General features: G+C 40.0%; 1 protein-coding gene across 7 annotated transcripts in view; it reads left to right on the forward strand.

Moving 5' to 3' along the window:
• Nucleotides 1-23,490, forward strand: part of fam131ba (family with sequence similarity 131 member Ba) — an 82,189-nt gene that overhangs the window by 36,125 nt on the left and 22,574 nt on the right. For 3 of the 7 annotated variants that reach the window (XM_022211408.2, XM_022211403.2, XM_022211402.2), the window contains exons 2-3: nt 6,220-6,257; nt 19,546-19,581. In XM_022211408.2, coding sequence (XP_022067100.1) covers nt 6,220-6,257; nt 19,546-19,581 — 74 coding nt within the window. Of the gene's footprint in view, nt 1-6,219; nt 6,258-19,545; nt 19,582-23,490 lie in introns of those variants that run through there. The other 4 variants (XM_051955248.1, XM_051955249.1, XM_022211404.2 and 1 more) reach the window with 2 other exon arrangements.

A 23,490-nucleotide genomic window follows, 5' to 3' on the forward strand; every position in this document is an offset into this window, starting at 1 on the left:
ACCCACCAGGAGCAATTAGGGGTTAGGTGTCTTGCTCAGGGACACCTCAACACGAGCACGACGGGCCGAGGATCGAATTGGCAACCCTCTGGTTGCAAGACGGCCGCTCTACCCACTGATCCATGCCGCCCCTGCAGAACACTTACATTACAAATGCTAAAGATGAAGACTTGCCTCAAGTAACATCCAGCAGTGAAAAGGCAGCAGTGGAATACAACAATCTCTCCAGCAGCTGGGAGGAAAGATACCTTCACTTTGCAAGACACATCAACAGGTACTTCGGTGCCAAAGTTACAGATGAAGCTCAGAATAAAAGAGAACAGCTACCTGTAGAAAAAAATAATGCTTATAAAAAACACATTTCAACACAAGCTCTCCCAAGGCTCCCGAATCCTCACAGGCTCAACAAGGAGAGACGTTGCAAAAGAGCTTTTTATATCCCCGATTACATGATTTACAGCTCTGAAAGTTTGCTGCATGTGTGAGGGTGTTTTCACCACCTGACGTCTGCATTAGTCATGATGTTGTTAACGACTAAATCATCAAACAGAATGATCCCACTTCATTTAGAAAATGTTTGTGTGAAGAGCCGCACACCGTATTCTGGATCTGAGTTCTTCATTTTATCTTCCGCTAATGAAAGATAAACAAGAAAAGAAGACACTCGAATGCAACCTTTCTCTGCACAAAGCTGCTGTTGGGTTTCAGCGTTCTGATGATGAACTAAAGGGTCAGACTGAGGCCAAGAGTCTGATAAAACAGATACATGGGTCAGTATATAAAAGAGGGACGTTTGAAGTCTGTGGGATATATCTTACATTTTTATTAAAAGTAAGCAATTTATTTTTTTTGATGTTCATTATGATCATGTCTTTACAAATTCCAGAAATATTTATTATAAAAACAATCACTTATTAATAAAAATGACTGGATATCACTAAAATGTCAACTAAATAACGTCTGAATTTAACACCAACCACCTTCTAATGAGCTAACCAATAATAAAATGATTCAGAAATAGTTTGGATTGTGTTCTTCTTGTTAAGTTGAGACATTCATGATAGATTTTTCTTTTTTGACAATGTATCATATTCTACATGGAAAATAACAAATTGTATCAAAGTGTCCCAGAAATCACTTTTAACTAACTTCCCCATAACAAAAACACATGATCATAATGAACAGAAAAAACTTTTTTTTTTCTTTTTACGTTCAACAAAAATATATGCATGGACTTCAGAAGTTCCTCAGTTATATTCTGACTCATCTGTATTTGGACCAACTGTTTCTACTCCAGTTTCTTCTCTGACTTTTCCTACATTGTTTGAAAATACACTCGGTGACCTTACGTTCCAAACCTAAACCCATTTATCGTCTGAGCCACCGCTGATACCGAGTCATTATATCTCCACCGCTAACACACACACACACACACACACACACACACACACACACACACACACACACACACACACACACACACACACACACACACACACACACACACACACACACACACACACACACACACACACAGCGCTCTAATCCTGGTGTCATTTTCCCCAGACTGTGTTGAATTATCCGTCTATCTACAACATCTACAGCCACTCATTTATATCAGGAGCACGATGACAGAAAAGCAATGTCTTCATGTGCAGCAGTACACGGCCCGAGGCTTTTCATTCACCACACAGCGCAGCATTAAACGTCTGCCATCCTTGGAGCAGCACATATTCTCACAATCTCGGTCCGAAATCAAACGAAAACAGGATGAAACACAGGCACAGACATGTTTCTGTGTTCGTTTTGTGCTGACATCACATAAAATGAGTGCAAACAATAAATGGAAAGCTGAAACATTCCCACAACCCGTTGCGCTTCAGTGTCCCGCCCGCGGTACACTTTGAGATCTGCATAAGCAATTTGCTAAATATCTGAAACTGCAAACGCGATTATACAAACATTATACGCCGATGGAAAGCTTAGATTCTCATGAATCCGCCGGTATAAACCACTTTCAGATGTGATTACCACAGCGGGTAATATAAACACATTTGTCCGACAAACAACGAATATTCATCCATCCGTTCTCTATACACGGCTTCAACGCACACAGCGCGACTCACATTTCCGGGTTCATTATTACACACAGATGAAAATATTCCACAAAAAACGGCCATAATCCAACCTTGGACATCCAGACGAAACAAGCCAGTAAAATATTTTGTCCAAAACATGTCTTGAAGTCGGTATAAAATCCACGAATCGGTCGTTTTCGAAGAAATGCACCTCGCGATGCGCGTCCAATATTCCCTGTATTTCTCATCATATTTTTATTTACAAATAGAATATTAGCAATTTTTTTGTACTGAAAATGGCTGGAAATGACTGAAGCTTAAAAGGCTACGTAACATCACCGACAAGTTCTAACGATATTAACAAAACACGCTTTTATCTGATATTCAAAGAATGTTTTATGGTTATTCCTCTGAGGTTGAAGGCATTATGGAGGATGGTTTTTTTTGTTTAATTTGTCTGATTCACATAAAATGAATATACTGACCTTTAGTGGACTTGTATGTATGGTCTCTAAAAGAATAAAAAATAAAATAAATAACTGTGGACATGGCAGGACCTGAAAAACATCAGCCAATCAACGCGCTCGGACCGAGGCGTTTGGTTTGCTCCCTTTCCTGTCAATCAAAAATCTTCCGGCTCAGGCCTAGTTACGTAGATTACGTACGCCTTGGACTTACGTGTTTTGTGTATGTGTTGCTTTGGTATAGCTTCGTAGTTAGCTGGAGACTTGTTTTGCTCATCTTTTTTTACACAATGGCAGATAAAGATCCAGGGGGACCCAGCCGTAAAAGACAACTTCACGAGTCCTACGCAAGTTTCTGGAGGGGGGCGTTTCTTCGTAAATGTTAAGAGGGGGGAGGTTAGAGGGGGTGAGGGAGAGGTTGTATGTGCGCATGTGCATGCTACGTTCAAAGTCGTAGGAAATTAAATCTCCTCTAATGCCTTTAAAGGTGAACTTTAGCTGCAACATTCAGAGGATGTTTGGAGGAAAAAAAAAAAGGTTCTCAAAGCAGCACTCAAAAAATGTTTTCCAGATGTTATCAGAAATGTTAAAGGTAGAACATTTAGAGATTTGTTGTTGAGGGAAGACATTACACAACGTTCTATGCAAAACATTCACACAATGTTCCGTTATAACTGATCGAAAACGTTCTCTAACAACACTGGATGTTATCTGGAAACACTCCTCATATGACAGAATGTTTTATATGTGAAATGCTTCTGAAGTTCCAGTAATTTGAACTATCAAAGGGTCTTCATTTAGCTCCTTGTTGTTGAAGGAAGACAATAAAACATTTCCACAGTGAAACAGGAGGATGTTTTCAAAGCAACATTCAGAAAACCTTTCCGGGACGTTATTGAGACCTCAGATGACAGAATGTTCTTTGTAAGACGTTCCTGTGCTGCAATACATAAACAAAGGTGGAAAGTTCTTCATACAAAGTTCTGAAGATGTTTTCGTTCTGTAACAGGGGTTCAATATAAAACGTTCTCACAGCGTTCCTTGATCAGAAAAGAAGAACACTCTCCAGCAACATTCAAAAACGTGTTTTTCAAATGTTATCGAGGTCGTAGGTGATGGAACTTTTTCATACATAACATTTAAATACTGGAATCACGTGTTCATAAAACCATCCATGGCAGGTATTAACAAACAGAACAGCTCCACTGACTCATTTTCAGTTTAATTCCTTCGATTAAAAAAGAGCGAAAACACAAAATAACAAAATGAAAACAGTCAGTGTAACTAAACTCACCTGGTTTCAGCTAAATCTGACGTTAGAAAGCCTCATTTCACGATATTTAACCCATTTCTGGTCACACTTCTCTGACCGAGTGGAGACTGGAAGCTTTTCTGTGCACAGCTGACGAGCATCATCTACTGCAGCCTGCATGTGAGGCGTTTAGGGAACATCTGTAAAGTGTAGTTACTATTGATGAGCAGATGTTCAGCCAGTGAGGCATGCTGAGTACAATTATATATAAATTCAGCTTCTAGGAGATGCTCAGACTCCTGGTTTGGTCCTATTTTGATGAACATTAGCTGGAACCACATTTAAGTGAAGTGCAGTATTTTAAAATTTGTCTTTAAAATGCATGAATAATTGTGATGAATCATCCATAATCTTGCAGCTTTAGTCGGTATTATGGAAATATTTCTGCTGCTGTTGACCAAAAACAGACACTCTGTTGCAACACAATTATTTGTTGGAATCATTTAAATGGGAACAACAAAGCTCTGTATGATGAGCACAAAGCCAGATCTGAACGCCGTCCAAAGCAAAAAATGTATTTTGGATGCCTTTGCTAGTGTTACAGAAAATGAGAAATGTTCCAAATGTTTTTTGTTTCCTGCTTGTTTTATGAATTGTTTGTCATTTTTCATGCAAATTTACTCACCTACAAAATCACCCCACTTATTTTAGATTCTGCCAAACAGTTCAAGTCATTTGGGCAAAATTCCTGCTACATATCTCACAGAAGAACTCCAGATTGCATTGCCATTTTTTCCAGCATCAGCAGCCCAGCTGTTAACATGAACACAGAGATACACCGCAAAAACTCAAAATCTTACCAAGTCTGTTTGTCTTATTTTTAGTCAGAATGTCTCATCCCACTTCATTTAAAATAAACTCACTTAACAAGTGACATTTCAGCAGATGGAGGGACTTGTTTTAAGACAACGCATCTTAAATATCTTGTTAAGTCAAACAATCTTGAAATTATCTTGTTTTGAGTTGTATTTTACAAGAAATCTCAAAATAAGTTTAATCATTGTGTCGTCCTGCAGGTCAAATTGGCCCGGTTAAAGTTCAAAAATGTGGAAAAAAATGTAGATTTTCACAGTGAAAACATTTTTAATTTTGGGGGGAAAATTTGAACATTATTTGGTGGAAAAAAAAGAAATGTTAAAAAAAGGGTTTCTTTAAAAACATTTGGAAACAATCGATTTGGAAGCGAATTTCGCTGGATTGTGGTAGATTTTTTTCTGAATGGTCTTAAAGAAAATATTAGAACTTTTACTGATATAATGGAATCACTTTAGATATTTTTAGGATTTTTTGGAAGATTATTATTCTTTTTTGAAAACATTTACAATTTTTAGATTTTTTTTATTTTTTATTTTTTATTTCTTGCCAAATTTGGGATTTTTAAGGGAAACTTTTAAGAAATTTTCTTCCTGAAGATTTTGGTATTTTTTTTATAAATTTGAGGAACTTTTTGCTGAATTTTTGGATTTTTTTTTCTGACAAGGCAATAATATTTTTTGGTGCCGTAAAGGAGGACAAGAGGAGGGTTAAGACACCTAAGCTTGACAATCCTGGTAAAATAAAGCTTTAAATAAATTTTCCCAGCTAATTTTAAGATCTCAATATTCTAAATATCACATCTTATTTCAAGAAATCTCACCAAGCCATTTTTCACTTGTTGTGTTGGCACATTTTTCCACTTATTTCAAGGTAAAAGATCCTTGAAATAAGTTTTTTTTTTCTTGTTTTGAGAGGGGTATTGTTTCCAGTGTACAGGAATCATTTTCAGACCTGCAGCTTCATTTGCTGTTAAGGTCAGAGTCAAGGTCATCGTGTAAAGCAGGCGTATGAGTCACTGATTGACCAAGTCCTCTGATTCTGCTTTCTCTGCTCCACCAGAAAGCAGCGGCCTCTATTTGTTTTATTTTATTACAGCTAAATTATTAAAGCAGTACTCCTTTACACTGAATTAGAGCTAGGAGAGTGTCTTCCCCTTTCATCACCCTCATGTGTCAGAGTCATGTCTGGCCTTCATGACTCGCTGTGGTTGAGTCCTCTGTGTGTGCCAAAGCTCGCCGTGGATGGTTCATCTAATTTTAGCTCCGTGTGTTTGTGAGCGTGTGTGAGAGAGAAATACTGGACAGCGCTGTCATTTTCCCTCAGCGAACATGCTGAAGGCTGCATCACTGTGACATACTGTTATCTGCCTCTCTGTCACTGGATCTTCCTGCTCCGCCTCTCCTATCAGCAGCAGTGAAGACAAAGCAGCTCCACGCTGATATTTTCTGACTTTTCTGCACGTTGCTCGATACCTGTAGCTACAGCTGATAATGAAATCATCTGAAATTCTCACTCTCTCTCTCCTCTCCTCTTGTCTTTGCCTCTCCAGCAGCGGATGCGGTGCCGGTACGGAAAGATGGGGATCAGGTAAAACGCTATTATCTTCCTTTTTAATGCCTTCTGCACACCGCAATCTATTTTCCCATTTTACCGAAAGCCGCTGTGACGGAATACAAAAGACACCAGAGCCGGCGTCCTCAGCTCTCCTTTTACATCTGAACACTCTTCAGACAGAAATGATGGCGCGAGAGTGTCGACTGTTGTCTCCTCAGATCTTTCAGAGGTGAGAAAGGAGCCGTTACTCACCCAGAACGGCCTCCTGCTGCTCAGCGGCCAGGTGTCGCCCTCGTGAAAGGTCGCCCACATCTAAGCGGGGAAAAAACAGGTTCATGAGTGTGGAGAGGCCATTTTTTCAGCTCTTTTTTGGGGTTTATTTCACAGTCACAATGCAACAGGACGACGATAGTTTTTGTTGTTTCGTCTCCAGCACAGAGGAACAGAATTAAATTATTTTACACATCGATGTCTCTGTCCGGGTGTTGGGATTCTCTACTGCGAATGTGAAAACAGTTTTCTGGCTCCACAGGGAGCTGTGGGAAGCCTGACAAAGATGTGCTCAGTTGCCTCTGAAGACGTCAAGATTGAAAATGCAAAAAAAATCTGACAGAACTGAGCCTACTAGACCTTTGCTTTCGGCTATAAAATAACACACTTGAATCTTCATCCAACTGGCAGCTGAGTTACACTTGGCCCACATTCTGCTCATTCTACCTACACATATTCCTATTTTTGGGAACATATTGACCTGCTTTCATATTCAAAAACACATTATTTTCTCATACTGTACATTGCTGCAGAACCTCCACTTTAATTTTAGCAGCCGTCTCTTTAAAGACCCCCTCTGATTGGTCAGCCATCTCTTTAAAGACCCCCTCTGATTGGTCAGCTGTCCCGACAACAGCCAGGTAATGTTGGCTAAGAACCCCAGATCTGTGAGCATAAACAGACAGACGCAGCTCCAGTAGAAGCAACTCTAAATGTAGGCGGGTCATTCTTTGTTTGAGGCTCGAACTGGCCACTTGAGAGACGTTATGCAAATGAGTTACATGATGATGTAGATAAGCAACAGAATAAAAGCCTGGATTTCAAATGAAGGATATCAGGGAGGTGAAGAGCAGCATTTCTGTGGGAGAAAATAACTCCTTTTAGCACAAAAAAACAGCTTTGTAACACACTGAAGGAAAGGAGAAACAGTAAAGGCATAAAAAGGTTCTTTAAGCTAAAAGTGAGCCTGACAAAGACGTGGTAGTGAAATATAACCCTCCTAACCCCAAACCTATCGGCGGTTTGAACGACATGTTGTCTTTTTTTTTTTTTAAATCACCAAAATGACACCATTTAGCAGCCAGAAAGCATAAAGTTTTCACCTTTCAGACGGTCTTTGAAGTACTCATCTGGGACCTGCCATTCAGTTGGAAAAATTTAACCAAACCTGAGTCTGAAGCTGTGATATTTAATCCGAATCATATTATTCTACATGTCTCATTTAAAATAATAACAACAACAAAACAACCACATTGTGTAAAAAGCAAAACAAACAAACAAACTGGCAGATGACAGAAATTCTGTCCATCTTTCCAGTGTTGGTGATGCCTGTAGATGCTCAGAAAAATGTTGCAGATGTTTCTTGTTTTTTGTAAATTAACTAATCAAAGAAATGTTTCTTTATGATTTATGACATTATTCAAGAGTCTTACTGCTCAGAATATACTGTTGGTTCTCTACTTCTAGTCATGGTTGTTCTGTTTCCATAGAGGAGCAGGACTTTATTTTGTTTGAGTGAAAATGACAGGAGTAGAAATACCCACAAACTGCTTAGGAGTGTCTTTTAAATGTTATTATTACATAGTGCCCCAGCTTTAGGTCACTGTACTGAGACATGAGTGGTTCTAACATAGGGGAGCTTTTGCCCAAAGAGTGAGACGTTCTCAGTCGCAAAACTTCAGTTCAACCGATTCTTCTTCTGACTGCAGAGGCCCTGAATGAAGGCAGAAAGGTCCTGGAATTCTGTCTGGCAGCATCTCCACCAAAGCCTGAGAGTCTCAGATTCAGACAGTCATTGAAATATTGAATACATGCGTGTAAACGTGTTGCCGAACAAGCGTGTCGCCTGTTCTTTCTCTCTGAATCCACTGTTATTAGTTTGTTGTCTCAAATTCTAAATATAAAGACGTTAATTTCATGTTAATTTCTCTCATGAAGTCTGCATTAATTGGCGAGTTCTGGGTTTCTGTGCTGGAGGCCTTTCTCTGCAGTCTGTAGTTCAGATTAATGAGTGACTCTAAAGTGGTGGAGGTGTGAACGGTCATCTGTCTGCGGGTGTCAGCTGCTTGAAAGCCGAGCAGCCTGTCCAGGATGTAGCCTGTCGCTCACACATTGTTAGCAGGAAAACCTCAGGACCACTCGCACGATAAGCGGGTAAAAACGGTGACTAACTGGATGTCGGCTCGTTGGCTTTGGCTCAGGGGAGCTGGGGTCCGTATATTCCATTCATACCTCGTTTATTGTAAAGGCGACGATTCTCAAATTTGAGATTAAAATCCGCACTTTACCGCTAAAGCCACTGTTTTACGTGAAATCCAGTGTTCTAGAGGACAGAGATCACACAATGAAAATCACTGTTGGAATTATTCTGACAACAGAATATCCATTTCATTCATTTAAAAGACAGAATACGTCACATGAAATGATAGCGGTATGTAGCAGCGATATATCACTGTTTCATCTGATAAAAACCGCCATGAAAACACACAATTTAGGTGCCCTGTATTTATAACAAACAAAGAAACGGACAAAAATGTGAAAATTTGGCAGCAACGGTGCCCGAAAAAAAGGTTTAAAAACAGAAACAAAAACCAATTATATACTGTAAAAATAAATGAAAGTCAAAAGTTGCAAAATTAACAGGCAGTATTTGTAAAATTATGACTTCAATCACAGTGAAACTTTTATGATCACATTGTTGCAGAAAAATAATCGATTTGCATAAATACAGATTTCTGATGCTGCATTTTATACAGTTTTAGCATTTTTTGTTTGATTTTTCCAGATAAAGATCTGCAACTTAACAAAACAGGGAAAATCTGCAAAACAACAGTTAACAAAAATAACCGTCCTTTCAAAAAAAAAAAAAATCCTTCATGTACATATTTTTTCCCTAGCTGCAATATTTTTCTTTTTTTACAGTTAAAAATAGCGTAATTTCAGAGTCAAACGATTTGTGAAAACACAGATTGTTAATGGGGATGTTATTCATAGTTTTGGCCAGTTCTTTTTTTTACTGTTAACTGGTCACATAAAACAATTTTTTCTGCAATTTTACTATTTATCTGTAATGTAACAAAACAGGGTAAATCTGTCAAATAACAGTAAATTGTTCAATAAATACAATTACAGTTTCAAACAGTTTTTTTACAGCATGCACATGACTAGTATTGATACTTATGTTGGTTTCTTGTTTTTACAAATTCTGGATGAAAAATGGTGTCATTCTGGCATTTTTAAAAAACACAACGTCCCTTTCAGAAAAGAGTTCAGAGGGTTAAAGATCTGCTAAAACTGTGTTCGTCTTTTTGAAACCTGACTGTTGATTTGAACAGCGGGATCTTTTGGCAGTAAATATCCGTGTGTGAAGCTCGTTCTAGTCCGGCCTGTGTGCTGCTGTGTGTGTGTGTTTGCCTGCATTCTGGTGACTGGCTGGGTGTGAAGGTGTGTCGCTGCTGCTGATAGTCTCTTACCGAGGCCACAGAGCTGCTGTCCCCGGGGCTCGGCCTATTACTGAGCCATGTATCACTTCTCAGCTGTGGACCCTGGAGACAGAGCGAGCAGCAGAAAGAGTAAGAGAGACGGAGACAAAAACACAGACATCCATCTTATTGTTGTTCCATCAGGGACCGCTGCTTTCTTTGCTCTACTGCTATTATTTTTTTCCTCCTCTGCCGGGGATGTCTGGGAGGCTGCAAAGCTTTTAAATATCACAATGCTAACGCTAAGCTAATTACTAACAAGTGGAGGTAAGACAGAAATAGCCTGCAGCGTCTTACTCATGCCAGTTAGTCGCTTAATTTAAGACATTTTGCTTAAACCCTGTTGCTTTCTTCCTCCTCCTGGAACGACCACCGCCTGCCTTCAACACAAACCCTTAACTGGGTCAAAAAGTAATTGCAGGACTTTTTGTATTATAGTTGACTTTTTTGCTGTTTTCTGGCCTAAAACCAACATGGTCGCCTATAACCAAACACCACATGGTATTTTTACATTAAGATTCCTCTAAATATTACATCTACAACTGAGTAAAATTGGAACTGAAAGTTATTTCTAAAGACATTGTAGTAAACCTGTTGACTACTTCATATTAAATGAGTCAGAAAGCCTTGGAGTCTGGCCAGTCTTTTCTTCAGGAGGAAATGACATCATGTGGAGCAGGTCATGTGATCTGGAATTAACACACTTCCTGGAGAGGTGTTTTTGGAACGGGGAACTTAGTGGAAAGTGATTTAATTTGTTATTTTCCATCTAAAATTTAATATATTGCCAAAAAAGAAATATCTGTCCTGATTATCTCGCCTTAATAAAAAGAACACAATCAGAACTATTTCTGAATCAGCTCATTTTATTATTGTTTAGCTCATTAGAAGGTGGTTGGTGTCAAATTCAGACGGTTTTTAGTTGATATTTTAGTGATATCCAGTCATTTTTTATTAATAAGGGATTGTTTCCATAATAAATAATTATAGAATTCGTAAAGACGTGATCATAATGAACATAAAAACATTAAGTTCCTCAATTATATATTATTGACCCAATTATTGGATTTTTAGTTCAGCATCTTCAGGCTCTTTGGCCGCAGCATCTCTAGCAGGATTCCTTTTTGATAAAGTGTTGTTTGTGTTGAGTGCTGATCCCACGGCAGCCTCCGAGTTGTTTACTCCCACAAACATGGCTCCTCTGTGTAATTTATAGACCCACAGTGAGACAGGCCAGCAGGTGGAGAGGGATTTGAAAGAATATAATAGAGCAGCTCTGAGGGATGATTCAGACTCGGGAACAGGGGCTCTGGACCGAGCGAGACAAACAAAACACTACAGACTGACAGACAAACCCAATCCCATTAGACCAGGCTCAAAAGGAAAATTATGAAAAAATGAAGATAAAAAGACAGGCTGGGAACACTAAAGAACTGGGAAGGAAAGCTGAAGATGAACTCCAAAAGAAAGCCAATAGAATAGCATAGATGCAGAAATAGAAACCTCAGACCAGAGAGGAAAACACTGCTCACCATGTTCCATTTTAATATAGTCTGCTGCATGCTAAAACTTCCTAATAAACACAGATTACAGCTTCGTCTTTGTAATTTTGGCCTAATAAGGGAACAAATGAAGCGCTATGGAGTCATTACAGTCTATTCTGCTGGAACATCAACCACATTTTCCAGAAAACAAGTGGCAGATATTTCCTTCAAAACACCGAATTTACAACCTCATAATGATGCTGAACGAAATATCAGCGAGTTACCAAAGTTGTATGGATACATTAGCGAGAAACCGTGAATGACTGCACCAGTTTTATGGTCATTCATCTCACAGCTGCTGCAGATATTTCTATCTGAACCACAGTTTTCCACCGCATTTACCATCTAAAATTTCCAACTTTTCCAGGTTTTTCAGACCACATTTGACTACAAACAGTCGGATGCTTCACGTGTAAATAAATAGTTTTGAAATCCAGCATGAACATTACGCTGCCAAATAAATAATGATGATAAAAAATGATAACGGCAGCTCAGGGCGCTGCAGCTCATTCAAATTAATCAACAGCAAACCCACACAGGTTTAACGTTTTAATCAGGCTGGAACAAAGAGGGCCACTTACATTTAGATAGTCATTCAACATGCTGAAGAAATAATATGATCATATTTTACATGTGTGTGAGTTGAAAACATTCTGCGCAGCCACGTTTGTTCAATGGAAGTAAATTCATGGCTGCAATAAATGCATTATGCAATAAAGATTTCTGCAGATTAAGGATTTCCATCTAGCCACAGTTGTTCTGTTTCCACAGAGGTACAAGACTTTATATTGCAGTGAAACATTACCCAACAGGGAGCAAAAGAAACCCACCCAGAAACTGGAGTTCAGAGGGTTAATTCACTATGAACTTACTGCTAAACTTAAGCATTACATACGCCAGACTTTGTTTAAATCAACCTGAAAAGCTTCACATCAGACACAAGTCATAGTTTTACCAGTGAACATGAAAATCAGAGGAATGAGCTCATCACACTGCACTCACAAAGCACATTAAACACCAACAGCTGAGGAGGAGAAAACATCCCTTTAGCTTTATTCCCACTGAAAACACATTAGCTGAAACATCAGCCCGTTTGCGGTTCCACTAAAAGTCGGATCAATACCGAGTGCTCCAACCAGATCTCCTGCGAGGATATTCCAAATCCACAACCGCCCTACTCAAAGGCAGGAAAACACAAACTCAAGACTTAATTTACCCCCCATTAGCGTTTTATTTTCTTAGTTCAGGATTTGGGTTTTAAGGGGAGTTTCTTGAAAGAACGCTGCTGCAAAATCTCTGACAAGGATTCAGTTTGTCTCGAATGTTTCCTGTTAGGATTTTAATATTTGAAATGCAAAAACGCCCCAGAAACTGCATTTACACACGGAAAATTAATTAAGATTAGCAGCTCTTTTAAGAGGATGATCCCACAGCTCTAAATGTGAAATGAAATGCTTATCTTGCATGTAGTACAAACCCAATCGCTAGTTTCTATTGCACACTGTTTTGTTCTTCGCTGTTTTGCCCACTGAGCTGCTGATAACCTTTATGACTGAAGGGGCCGCAACGTTTAATAATGTAAGAGAAATAAATATGAAATAAAGAGACCTCCTCACCTCCCTTTAAATGAAATTTAATGTTTAAAAATGTGTTTGTCTGTGCGTGTCTGGATAAATTCTGCTGTTATTAGACTTTAGACTGCAGTGAGATTATTGGGGGCATGCTGTGCAATGAATGTAATAAAAAAACAGAAAATATCACATTGTCAGAAAGAACAACCACAAGAGAAAGTAGTTCTGTACCCAGGGATAGGTGGAAGCACCCGGTGAGCCTGGACAGGATGAATGGAAGCAGCAAACTGACTGTATAGGAGGTGGTTATTATTGTAGAAACTGTCCTTCGGCTAAAACGCTGTAAGGCACGAATCCGGCATAAAGAGCCGATTTAACCAGCAGTGCAGTGAGTTAAACGCTGAGCTGAGAATGTCAGTTTACCGAGGGGCCGTTAATGTCATCGTGTCTGAATGGATTTGAGTTTGGGCTCATACGATTATGCAGCGTCTCGCTTTGATTCTGGAGACTACACTACTGACGTGGCTACAAGGAAGTGCTCAGCTGTCTTATTGCTTCGCCGAGTCCATTTGAATTCGAAACGCGAGCACGTACGCACATTACAGAGGTGTGATGACGCTCGGTTTTCTGTCCTCGGCCGACCCTGAGAGCTTAACGGTCTCACACCGAGGGGCGGCTTCTGAATCCAAAATCCTGCGACCACTGACGCAAGCTGATCCAACACACAAGGTCCAAGGACAAAGACGACAACGTTATCACTGTCTGGCCGTTATGAATCATTCCTGAAACCTACACACACAATTAATAATTTCTTCATATGGGCGACACACACCGACCTTCAACCTCGTTGTGTTTGCATCGACTGAATAATTTAAAGGCAAATTACTACAGTTTTCTGCTCCACAGTGCCAAAATGACAATAATTTATCTGCAGAAGTTGACAGGCTCATTGATCAGTACCAAGGACTGAATGATTAGCTGCAGAGATTCCATGATTTCAGGCCTCAGTCTGCTGTCATTCCTCTGGTCCAGACAGAAACTACCGGATGAATTTCCATCAGAGTTGAAAGAACATATTCACACCTTCTATCATGATCGATCCCAAGAACTTTGACGACTCCCTGACGTTACATCTTGTTCTATCATTGCATCAGAAACGTTAGCAGACGTTATCATGCTGTCACAAGGATAACGGTGAACATCACACCTGTGAAGTGAATAGTAGTGGGTGGAATATATCAGGCAGCAAGTGAACAGTCACTTCTTGAAGCTGAAAAATGGGCAGTGTGAGGATCTGAGAGACTAGACGACTGCTTCAAAGCATCTCCAGAACAGCGGGTGTTGTGGGGTGATCCTGGTACGTAGTGGTTTCCAAAAGTGGTTGGAGGAAGAAGGACAACTGGGGGCATCCAAGGATCACTGATGGCTTTGGGGAGCAAAGGATGGCTCAAGTGGTCTGATCCCACAAAGAGCAACTCCAGCACAAACTGCTGAAAAGCTTAATGCTGCTGACAGAAAGGAATCAGATCACAGAGCATCTCAGCTGCTGTGTACGAAGCTCCAGACCAGTCAGAGTGTCCATGCTGACCTCTGTCCACCAATGGAAGCTCCTACAGGGGACACGTAGGCATCAGAACTTGACTACGAAGCAATGAAAGAAGGAGTAGAAGTGCATCATTTGTCTGAGGTCAGTGTTCTGCTGGGGAACCTTGAGTCGAGCCTTCATGTAGACGTTACTTTGACAGCTCCCTCCACATCCTTGCAGACCATTTACACCCTGTCATGGAAGTGTTATTCCCTGTTGGCACTGGACTCTTTCAGCACTACAATGCTCCCTGCAACATCGCAAACGTTCTTCAGAAACAGTTTGAAGAAGAGTTCAAGGTGTTGACTTGGCCTCCAGATTCGCCAGATCTCAACCTGATTGAACATCTGTAGGGTGTGCTGGACAAACATTCAAGGATCTTCCTCTAATGTCTCGGTGTCTGATACCACAGGAAACCTTAAGAAGCCTGTAGAGTCCAAGTCTCCACAGATTAGAGGGGGATCTACACTATACTAGGCAGGTGGTTGTGAAGTCGTGGCAGATCAGTTGAGCTTGTAGCACTGCAGCCTCACACAGCCAAAGCAGTGCTGTCATCTCTTGGTCATGGTCGCACTTCTTTCATCCTCCTGCATGATCACACTTGTGGCATTTCTATTTTTCCCCTCCAATGTACAACATCATCTCCACAAACTTAAACTAAATCTCTTCATTCACACATCTGCAAACCAGACTGACGATGTTTGTGTGTCTCACCTTCTAAAAAGTCAAACGCTAACGTAACAGATGTTAATAAGGAAGGTTATAAGCACAAACCAAGAAGGGCTACAGCTATAAATGTATTTAAGTTCAGATATCTGCCAACTCTTTCCCAGACGGTCAAAAGATCTATGAGTGGAACTTTCTGATGGATTTAGAAGCTAAAAAGATGGAAAATTTTGGATTTTACAAACGGATTTTTCACAGCTTGGCAACTGAAATGCTCTGCCTTTTCCACTTAATAAAGGCAATAGTTAGAATGAATTGATTCCATGCTACCGGTGTCTTCGTTACCAGTACACTTTCAGCTGACAGTACTGTACCATCACAGCAGCTTGAGGCAAAGACGAGACAGCGTTTATCAGCATCGTGTGATTTCCTGCAGGACACCAACAGCAGCTGACAGAGGTCAAATCTGCCTTTAACACTGAATACATTAACATGTAACTAAATAGTTGCTGACGTTAAGTATATTCTCTCACGATCAAACACATTATTTTTAAATTAATTAAATCTTTGGTTGCGGCTGCTGACAGCAAAAATATTCATTTGCTTCAGGCTGGGTTGGTTTTAAACAACGAAAACTAACATGTTTGTTCCGGAAAATTCCTTTGTGCACAAGTGAAGGTTAAAAATATGCAACGGAGGTCATTTCTTATTAGAATATTTTTGCTCAGGTCTAGCCCTGAACACAGAGCGCTTAGTTTTAACTGCATCTGTGTGACTTATTCCGGCCGTTCCCGTTAATGTGGATGCGAGATAAAACCCACCTAGGTGACCGGCGGCTCGCGCTGGCTTTTCTTAAATCCCTCCGGCATCTTGGGGGCTGCTTTGTTAGAGACGGATTATCCTTATTCCTCATTCAACTGTCAAAAAAAATAAACATCTCTGACATGAATATTACATCGATGCTGGCGAGGAAGTGAAAAAGGGACCTGCAGTGAGGCAGAATTAATTCCATCTCTCGTTTTCGTGCCGTTCGTGGTTTCAATTTGCTAACCGTCGCCTGTATTTGACACCAGATGAGAAATGTTAATCAGGGCAGTAAGGCCTTAAACTAGCCAGACCTAAATTCGCATTCATTCATGGAGATATTCCAGTTATAGAGTATCTGCACCCAGAATCATGAATAAATACAGAGACTGAGGCCTCTTACTTTTTCTTTTATTGCCAAATTCAAATAAGGCAGCCATCTCCCCCAGACATGTTATTACTACACTGCAGTTGTATTAATATTATTGGTTTTGTTTCTCTAGATATCCTTATGCCTGTCTTACCAGTAATAATATCACATGAAAAGGCACCTGATTGGTTTTTATTACTTTTTCCTTTTATCTTCTATCTTGATTGCTCATCTGAGCAACAAACAACAACATCTGAAGCAAGATGAGACTTTCAAGAACAAACCCACCTCTTATTCACTGGAAATCACACAGCTGGAGTTACGGCAAGTCAGGAATGATCCACTTATCTCTTAAGCCTTTAAAGCAAAGGCAAATTTTTAAAAAATAGCGGCTAAATAGTGAATATGGATATATTTAAAAACCCTTTCAGTCAAACAACCAACATCTCTGATGATGCTGAATAATTTAATTTTGAATTAGATTTGCTGTATTGTAGAGAAAGAACACTTGTGAAGGCACGTATATTCAGTGCATTTTGTCGCAAGAAGCTACGTTTATTAAAGGGTTTTATACTCTTAAGCAAACACTGTGCATTTTTAATGATACAGGTATACTTGAAGGCACTCTTGCAGAAAACCAAAAAGATCTTTATCACCTGTAAGATGACCAGAAGCACTTTTATCAGCTGAGTTTTTCCAGCATAGAGGAATATTTCCACTCTCCCAAAGAGGTTTAAGCCAGCCCCAACCGAAAATCCCTCATGCAAAAATGATAAGATTTGAGAAGGAAAAAACAACTTTCTTAACCACCTTTGTAAATTGGGGTTTCAATCGCTCAGCATAATAGACGTTTCTGCTCTCAATTAACAGGAAAATGTAGATTCAGACTCATTTCCTTTACTGTAAGTGGAGCGATCATGTTTAGTGTTGTGTGAGGCCACCATGCTGGCGATATTTTCTACTTCTAAGCAGGGTAGTTTACAGAAAATTATCTGTATTTCAGTAGTTGTCTTTACTATTGTTGGTTTAACAGAAACAAATGTACACGTGTTTGCATTGTCTATTCACCGTAAGGCATCAGAGTGAGTTAAAATGTTTAGATTTTAGTATTTTACACTAGAGTCATGTCACATTAGAGTGATGCAAAGGTTCTTCATTAACAGATTCTCTCCTAAAAGAAGCTCTCCACAGGGAGGCAGCTGCTGTGTGAAGACTGGAGATGGAGTTTGGCATTTACTCTGACACAAAGTTTGGGGCGTTTTCCGTTTCACCTCTCATGCAGTCTGTGGCTTGGAATGGTACAACTATGATAACAAGCTCACAGCGCCAGTGGAGAAACTCTCCGGGCCACGGTGACAAAGGGCCTGATGTAAAGAAAAAATGAAAGTCTAAAATCCTTTTGACAGCTGTCCACTTAAATTCTCTGGAGCAACCAGAGTTTCAAGATGTTCTCTCGCTGTCTTTTCGCCTTTTGTACAGTATGATGAATATGCATGATTGCCTGAATGTGTGTGTGTGTGTCAGTCTGTGTGTGTGTGTGTGTGTGTCTTTGTGAGTGAGAGTGTGTGTGTGTGTGTGTGTGTGTGTGTGTGTGTGTGTGTGTGTGTGCATATGAGGACCTGTAACAATGATGTCCAGGTTTGGCCAGCAATCAGATTTGCCGTTGCCCCTAGCAACACAGTCCCCGCTGAATGGTATCCAATGGCTACCTAAACATTCTAGCCAGTGTGGATAAACAAAGAGGGACGGCGCAGCTGACAACACGCAAACACAGTAACACACATGATTACACAATTTCCATGTTACTCCTCATGCTCCACAAACTGCTTTTCATGTTCTCCGTCCCTGTAGACTTTGAGCTGATTCAAATAAAACCTGTTCGACGGTCTGATCTCGTTAGATCGGCTATAGAATGTTTACATGGACGCACGCATGCGGCAACACGCTGCAGATTACTGCTAAAAGTACACGCTTTAATCCAGCTTGTCTACCAAAGCTTGTGGTGCTGCTCAGCTGCTTTCTGCTTAACTCAGTCACCCAGAAGAAACAAACTGAAGGTAAAAATGATCGTCTAAACAAAGTACCAAGTCCTGAATATATAAAATGAAGCATGAAAACTACTTTTGTTATGCATAGATATAGCAGCTAGTGCTTGTTAGATCCAGGAGGGTTCCTAATATCATGAATTCTGTGTGGATGAGACATTAGAATAGAATTTAGTTCATTACTCTGCCAAGGACAATTGGTGTATGATTGTTGGTCTGTCTGTCTGTTAGCAACATCGCTCAAAAATGGATTGACGGACTTTGATGAAGTTTTCATTGAAGGTCAGAAATGAGACGAGGACCAACTGATGAGATTTTAGCAGTGATGCGGCTTATAGTCTGGATCCACGGATTTGTTAAAGATTCCTGTATCGTTGTGAGATAGCGTCACGGCATCACTGTAACCATGACAACAAGTGAACGCTACATCATCTGCCTGCTGACGATCACATGATACTACTACAAATCCACCACTTATCCGTCAGAAATGATACGACTGAGCAGCCTTGCCTTGGTGGAGTACTGTGCTCTCTGAGTGTTGTTTTTTTTTTTTTTTGTATTGTAAAACTTCAGAGCTCTGGTTAATTGAAACTCTACAAGAGTCGGTCATGAATATATGCAGAGCGCCTGAAGCTGTATTCAGATTTAAGATTTAATCTTTAATTCAATTTAAGAGCGGAGTCACATAAATTATCAAGCAGCGCAAGATTAAAGAACAGCAAGTAAACATTTCCTGCCACTAAAATGAGTGTGAAACCCAATGCTGCACTGCATCCTTTCAAAATGTGATTTTAGAATATTTAGTGAACTGCTGCCACGCTTCTGTCACAAACAGAAATGCTGAAATGACTCAGGACTAAGACATGTTTCTGTGTCCCACACCTCTCTCTCCTCCCTCTTCTCTTCCCTCCTTTGCGTTGCCGTCCTGTACTGTCCTCCTCCCTCTTCTTCCTTCCCCTCTTCTCTCCCCCTTCCCCTCCCCAGCATGGCCGTGCCGAGTTTTCCTGGGAAGGAATCAATGTAAGTCTCCTTGTTTAAATCTCCCTTTTCCCCTCTCTCTCCTCTCCCTGCCATATTCTCATCCATCACTCACTGACTACCTGAGTTTGGCTTTGAGTGCATAAGTTGACATCCCACTCGTTTATCCTTCCACCCCTTCCTGCCACTCTTTCTCTCTCGCTTATCTCTCTCTCTCCCACCGCCTCTCTCTCAGCCCCCACTTTTTATTTTTCTACCCGTAAACTCTCTCTCTCTCTCTCCCATCCGTCTCCTCTCTTGGCCCTCTGCTAATCTACTGTACTGCAAGCTTCACATATATACAGAGTCACAGATAACAGGCTGTAATAAGCTTATCTTATCCACAGCTGAAGCATTCGTACAAGTCCCAGTTTAGAGTGAAAGCTCTGCATGATGAAGTGCATCGCTACTCAACTGTTTCTCTACCTTCAGCAGAATTTATTTGCACAATGTACATTTTTATTTGACTTAAGGCTGCCTGGATGCCAAATATCTCTTATGGACACATTTTTGGAGAAATAAATAGGCACCTTTCTGACAGAGAGGCTGTAATTACCGAAAAGTACAAAACAAAAACCAAATGGAGAATATCTCAACCTAACAGGACAGTTTTAATTACATATATTTAGAACAGAACTTACCAAACTCACAAAACAAAGCTGGATTTGTGTAGTCTACATATGGTTGTACTTTTACCAGATGACAACCTACAAAGTGCTTATATGAAGGTCTAAAGCAGTGAAAAGAGCACCAGAAACTCCTCAATTATGCACACAAATGTAAATATATTTAAAGGCATATTATATTTTTAAAAAACAAACGCCAAAATGTCACCATTCAAAGTGAAACTGAAAGGATTTCAGGATTTTCAACTTTCCAGTAATCAGGGTTCCCACTGAAAATTGAAAACTAAATTCCAGGACTTTTCCAGGATATTCCAGGATAAAAATCATCCAATTTCCAGGACTTTGAACGGAATTTCTGAAACAATTTTCTCATACAAACTAATCTTTCTGGCCTCCTCCACCCCTTACAGCCAGCCGATTCCACCCACTTTATTATACTATACAGTCTACCTGTGTTAGATAACAACATTAAAGTGTCAGGTAAAATACCAACTACAAAAATTCAGCTTATATACTTAAATCATGATATTTGCATGTATCACGATAATATAAAAATGCCACGATACGATTATCGAGGGACACTTTTATCGCGATAGATGATAATATCGTGTATCGTCCCAACCCTAACAGTGGGATGACAAGCAGCCTCTGTATTGCCTATAGATGTGAGAAAATTAGCTGTGGAGGCAAGGCACGCCAAACCCTTTCAGCATTCCAGCTTTTCTAAACTACATACAGTTACTACACTAAACCAAAGACCCAAACAAGGTTACATGTACAAGTATGGAAAGAAGTGCACTACATAGGAGAGTCCACTGCATAATGTAATACAAAGATTAGAAACTGGAAGGCTGCCAGTGCCATGTGATAGGTGCAGACATGACACACTGTAGAATACTGAGCACAACCAACATCCATACAACACTGAATTCAAGAACTTTCAATTACTTTTTTAGCTGATAATCCTAATTCCAGGACCACCTGATTTGTGGCAGTATTTCAGGACTTTTCCATGACTTTCCAGGATCACTTTTTTCCTCAGGACTTTCCAGAATTTTCAAGGACCGTGGGAACCCTGAGTAATCATCTGTGATGTGAACTTCTGTTGGCAAAATTAACCAAATCTGAAATAAACTTTTTTTAAAAATCACAATAACTTTATTCAGTACTAAATCAGCAATAATACATAATTGGCTCCAGATTGTGTAAAAAGCAAAAAAAAAAAAAAAAAAAGTGAAATCATGAGTGATTCAGTCACCAACAGCCACATGACAAACATTTGAGATTGAACTGCAGGCAGTGCCACAGGAAAGAAATAAAAAATGTAAATATTTAATTATCTATAGCATGTAGATCTGCTATTTTCACACACATTTATGAACACTTTGACATGTTGACCCCAGTTTTTTTCATGTTTTTGGTCAAATAAATGAAGAAATTTAACTTTCGTTCCTTTCTGACTTACGGGTTTATAACTGTGTCAAACCACAAATAAGACATATCTGAGTCCTCTCTACTTCTAGTCATGGTTGTGCTGTAAAAAAAAAGATTTCACAGCGAAGAAAACAGCTTAAAAGATCTAAAATATTACCGCTTTTTAATGTTGTTGGAAAACAGTCGTCCTTTTTCGATGGCTTACATTGAGAGATCAAAGCAAGAACCTTTTTGGTCCTCTCATCTTCCTTCATATTTCCTCACCTGCTAGTCACTGATGTTATCTGAGTGCAGAGCGGTTTAATCAGAGCAGCTGTTAGAATGTGGTGGATGGGAGCTGTGAGACTCAACAATGCAGCAAATGAACCATAAAAAAAACACAGAACCACGAAAGAAAGGAAGCCGAAAAGCCTCACAGAGCTGCCGAGCAGGTATGCTCCTACGTCACCCCTTTAACCTCACATACGGTGATTTGATTCATTGTCTGTATGAAAGGAATCCTGACTGATGCACCTTTAAGTGACTCGCATCTTTCTGCAGTAGAAAACTGAGCAGCAGGGCCGTGCTCTGCTGTCGTAACTCATTTAACGGCTCTGACTTATGCTGCTACACTAATGGTTCTCCGGGACTCTGTTGCTTCCCACTCTAGTGTGACTGTGCAGTATTCAAAAGCCAACTTGAGAAAGATGGGTTTTTTGGGCGGCAAAATACGTGTTCATTCTTGTTTATTACATTGAGGACGAAGAGGCTCTAGTTGGTAGAGGACTAATGGAGGAAGATTGCTATAATAGCTACATCTGTAAGGCTGCTGAGTCACTGGCTGCTGGATTACTGCACCATATAATGCTACTGTTACATGCAGGCAGTATGCAGCAGATGGGGTAGTGCATGGGTGATACTCTACTTGCACTCCCCCCAAAGGGAGCAGATAATATCAGACCGTATTTATATTCGAATCCATGCACTTTAATTCAGAATATTACATCACATCTATCAAAATCCCCCAATCCGTAACTGAGTCCACATGTTTTTCCTACTATCTCCCTCCGTAATGAGCTGTTGGAAAGACCTCATTAGGAGCCAGGCTCTGTCTGTGTTCATTAGTCTGCAGATCGGTTGGCCATGAGCACTGGCGCCAGGAGTACAGTAGGCATCACACCAGGATGAACAAGTTAGCCATACACCGGAGAGCACCGAGCGTTTTTACAGACCTGATTATCCTCTTTCTGCCCTTAAAAACATTTCCCTGGCTCCGCTTGGTATTTTCTACACAAAATATGGAGAAATTAAAGTGTATAAAATGGGAAACATTAGCAACATAAGCTGGGTAACAAGCTTTATTTATGTGTTAAATCTATTCAGATTATTATATACAGTGCCAGTCAAAGTTTGGACACACCTTCTCATTTAATGGTTCTTCTTTATTTTTATGACTATTTCCATTGTAGATTCTCACTGAAGGCATCAAAACTATGAATGAACTCATGGAATTATGTAGTTAACAAAAAAGTGTGAAGTAACTCAAAATATGTTCTGCATTTTAGATTCTTTGCTTTGATTTCTGCTTTGCACACTCTTGGCATTCTCTGGATGAGCTTCATGAGGTAGAACCTCAAATAGTTTCACTTCACAGGTGTGCCTTAACAAGGTTCATTAGTAGAATTTCTTCTTAATGGGGTTGGGACCATCAGTTGTGTTGTGCAGAAGTCGGGTTGGCCCACAGTTGACAGTCCTATTTGACAACTGTTACAATCCACATTATTGCAAGAACCAATGAGCTAAGTAAAGACAAACAACCGTACATCATTACTTTAAGAACTGAAGGTCGGTCAGTCTGGAAAACTGTAAAAAC

This window comes from Acanthochromis polyacanthus, chromosome 11, assembly GCF_021347895.1.
Source record: "Acanthochromis polyacanthus isolate Apoly-LR-REF ecotype Palm Island chromosome 11, KAUST_Apoly_ChrSc, whole genome shotgun sequence".
Lineage (NCBI taxonomy): Eukaryota > Metazoa > Chordata > Actinopteri > Pomacentridae > Acanthochromis > Acanthochromis polyacanthus.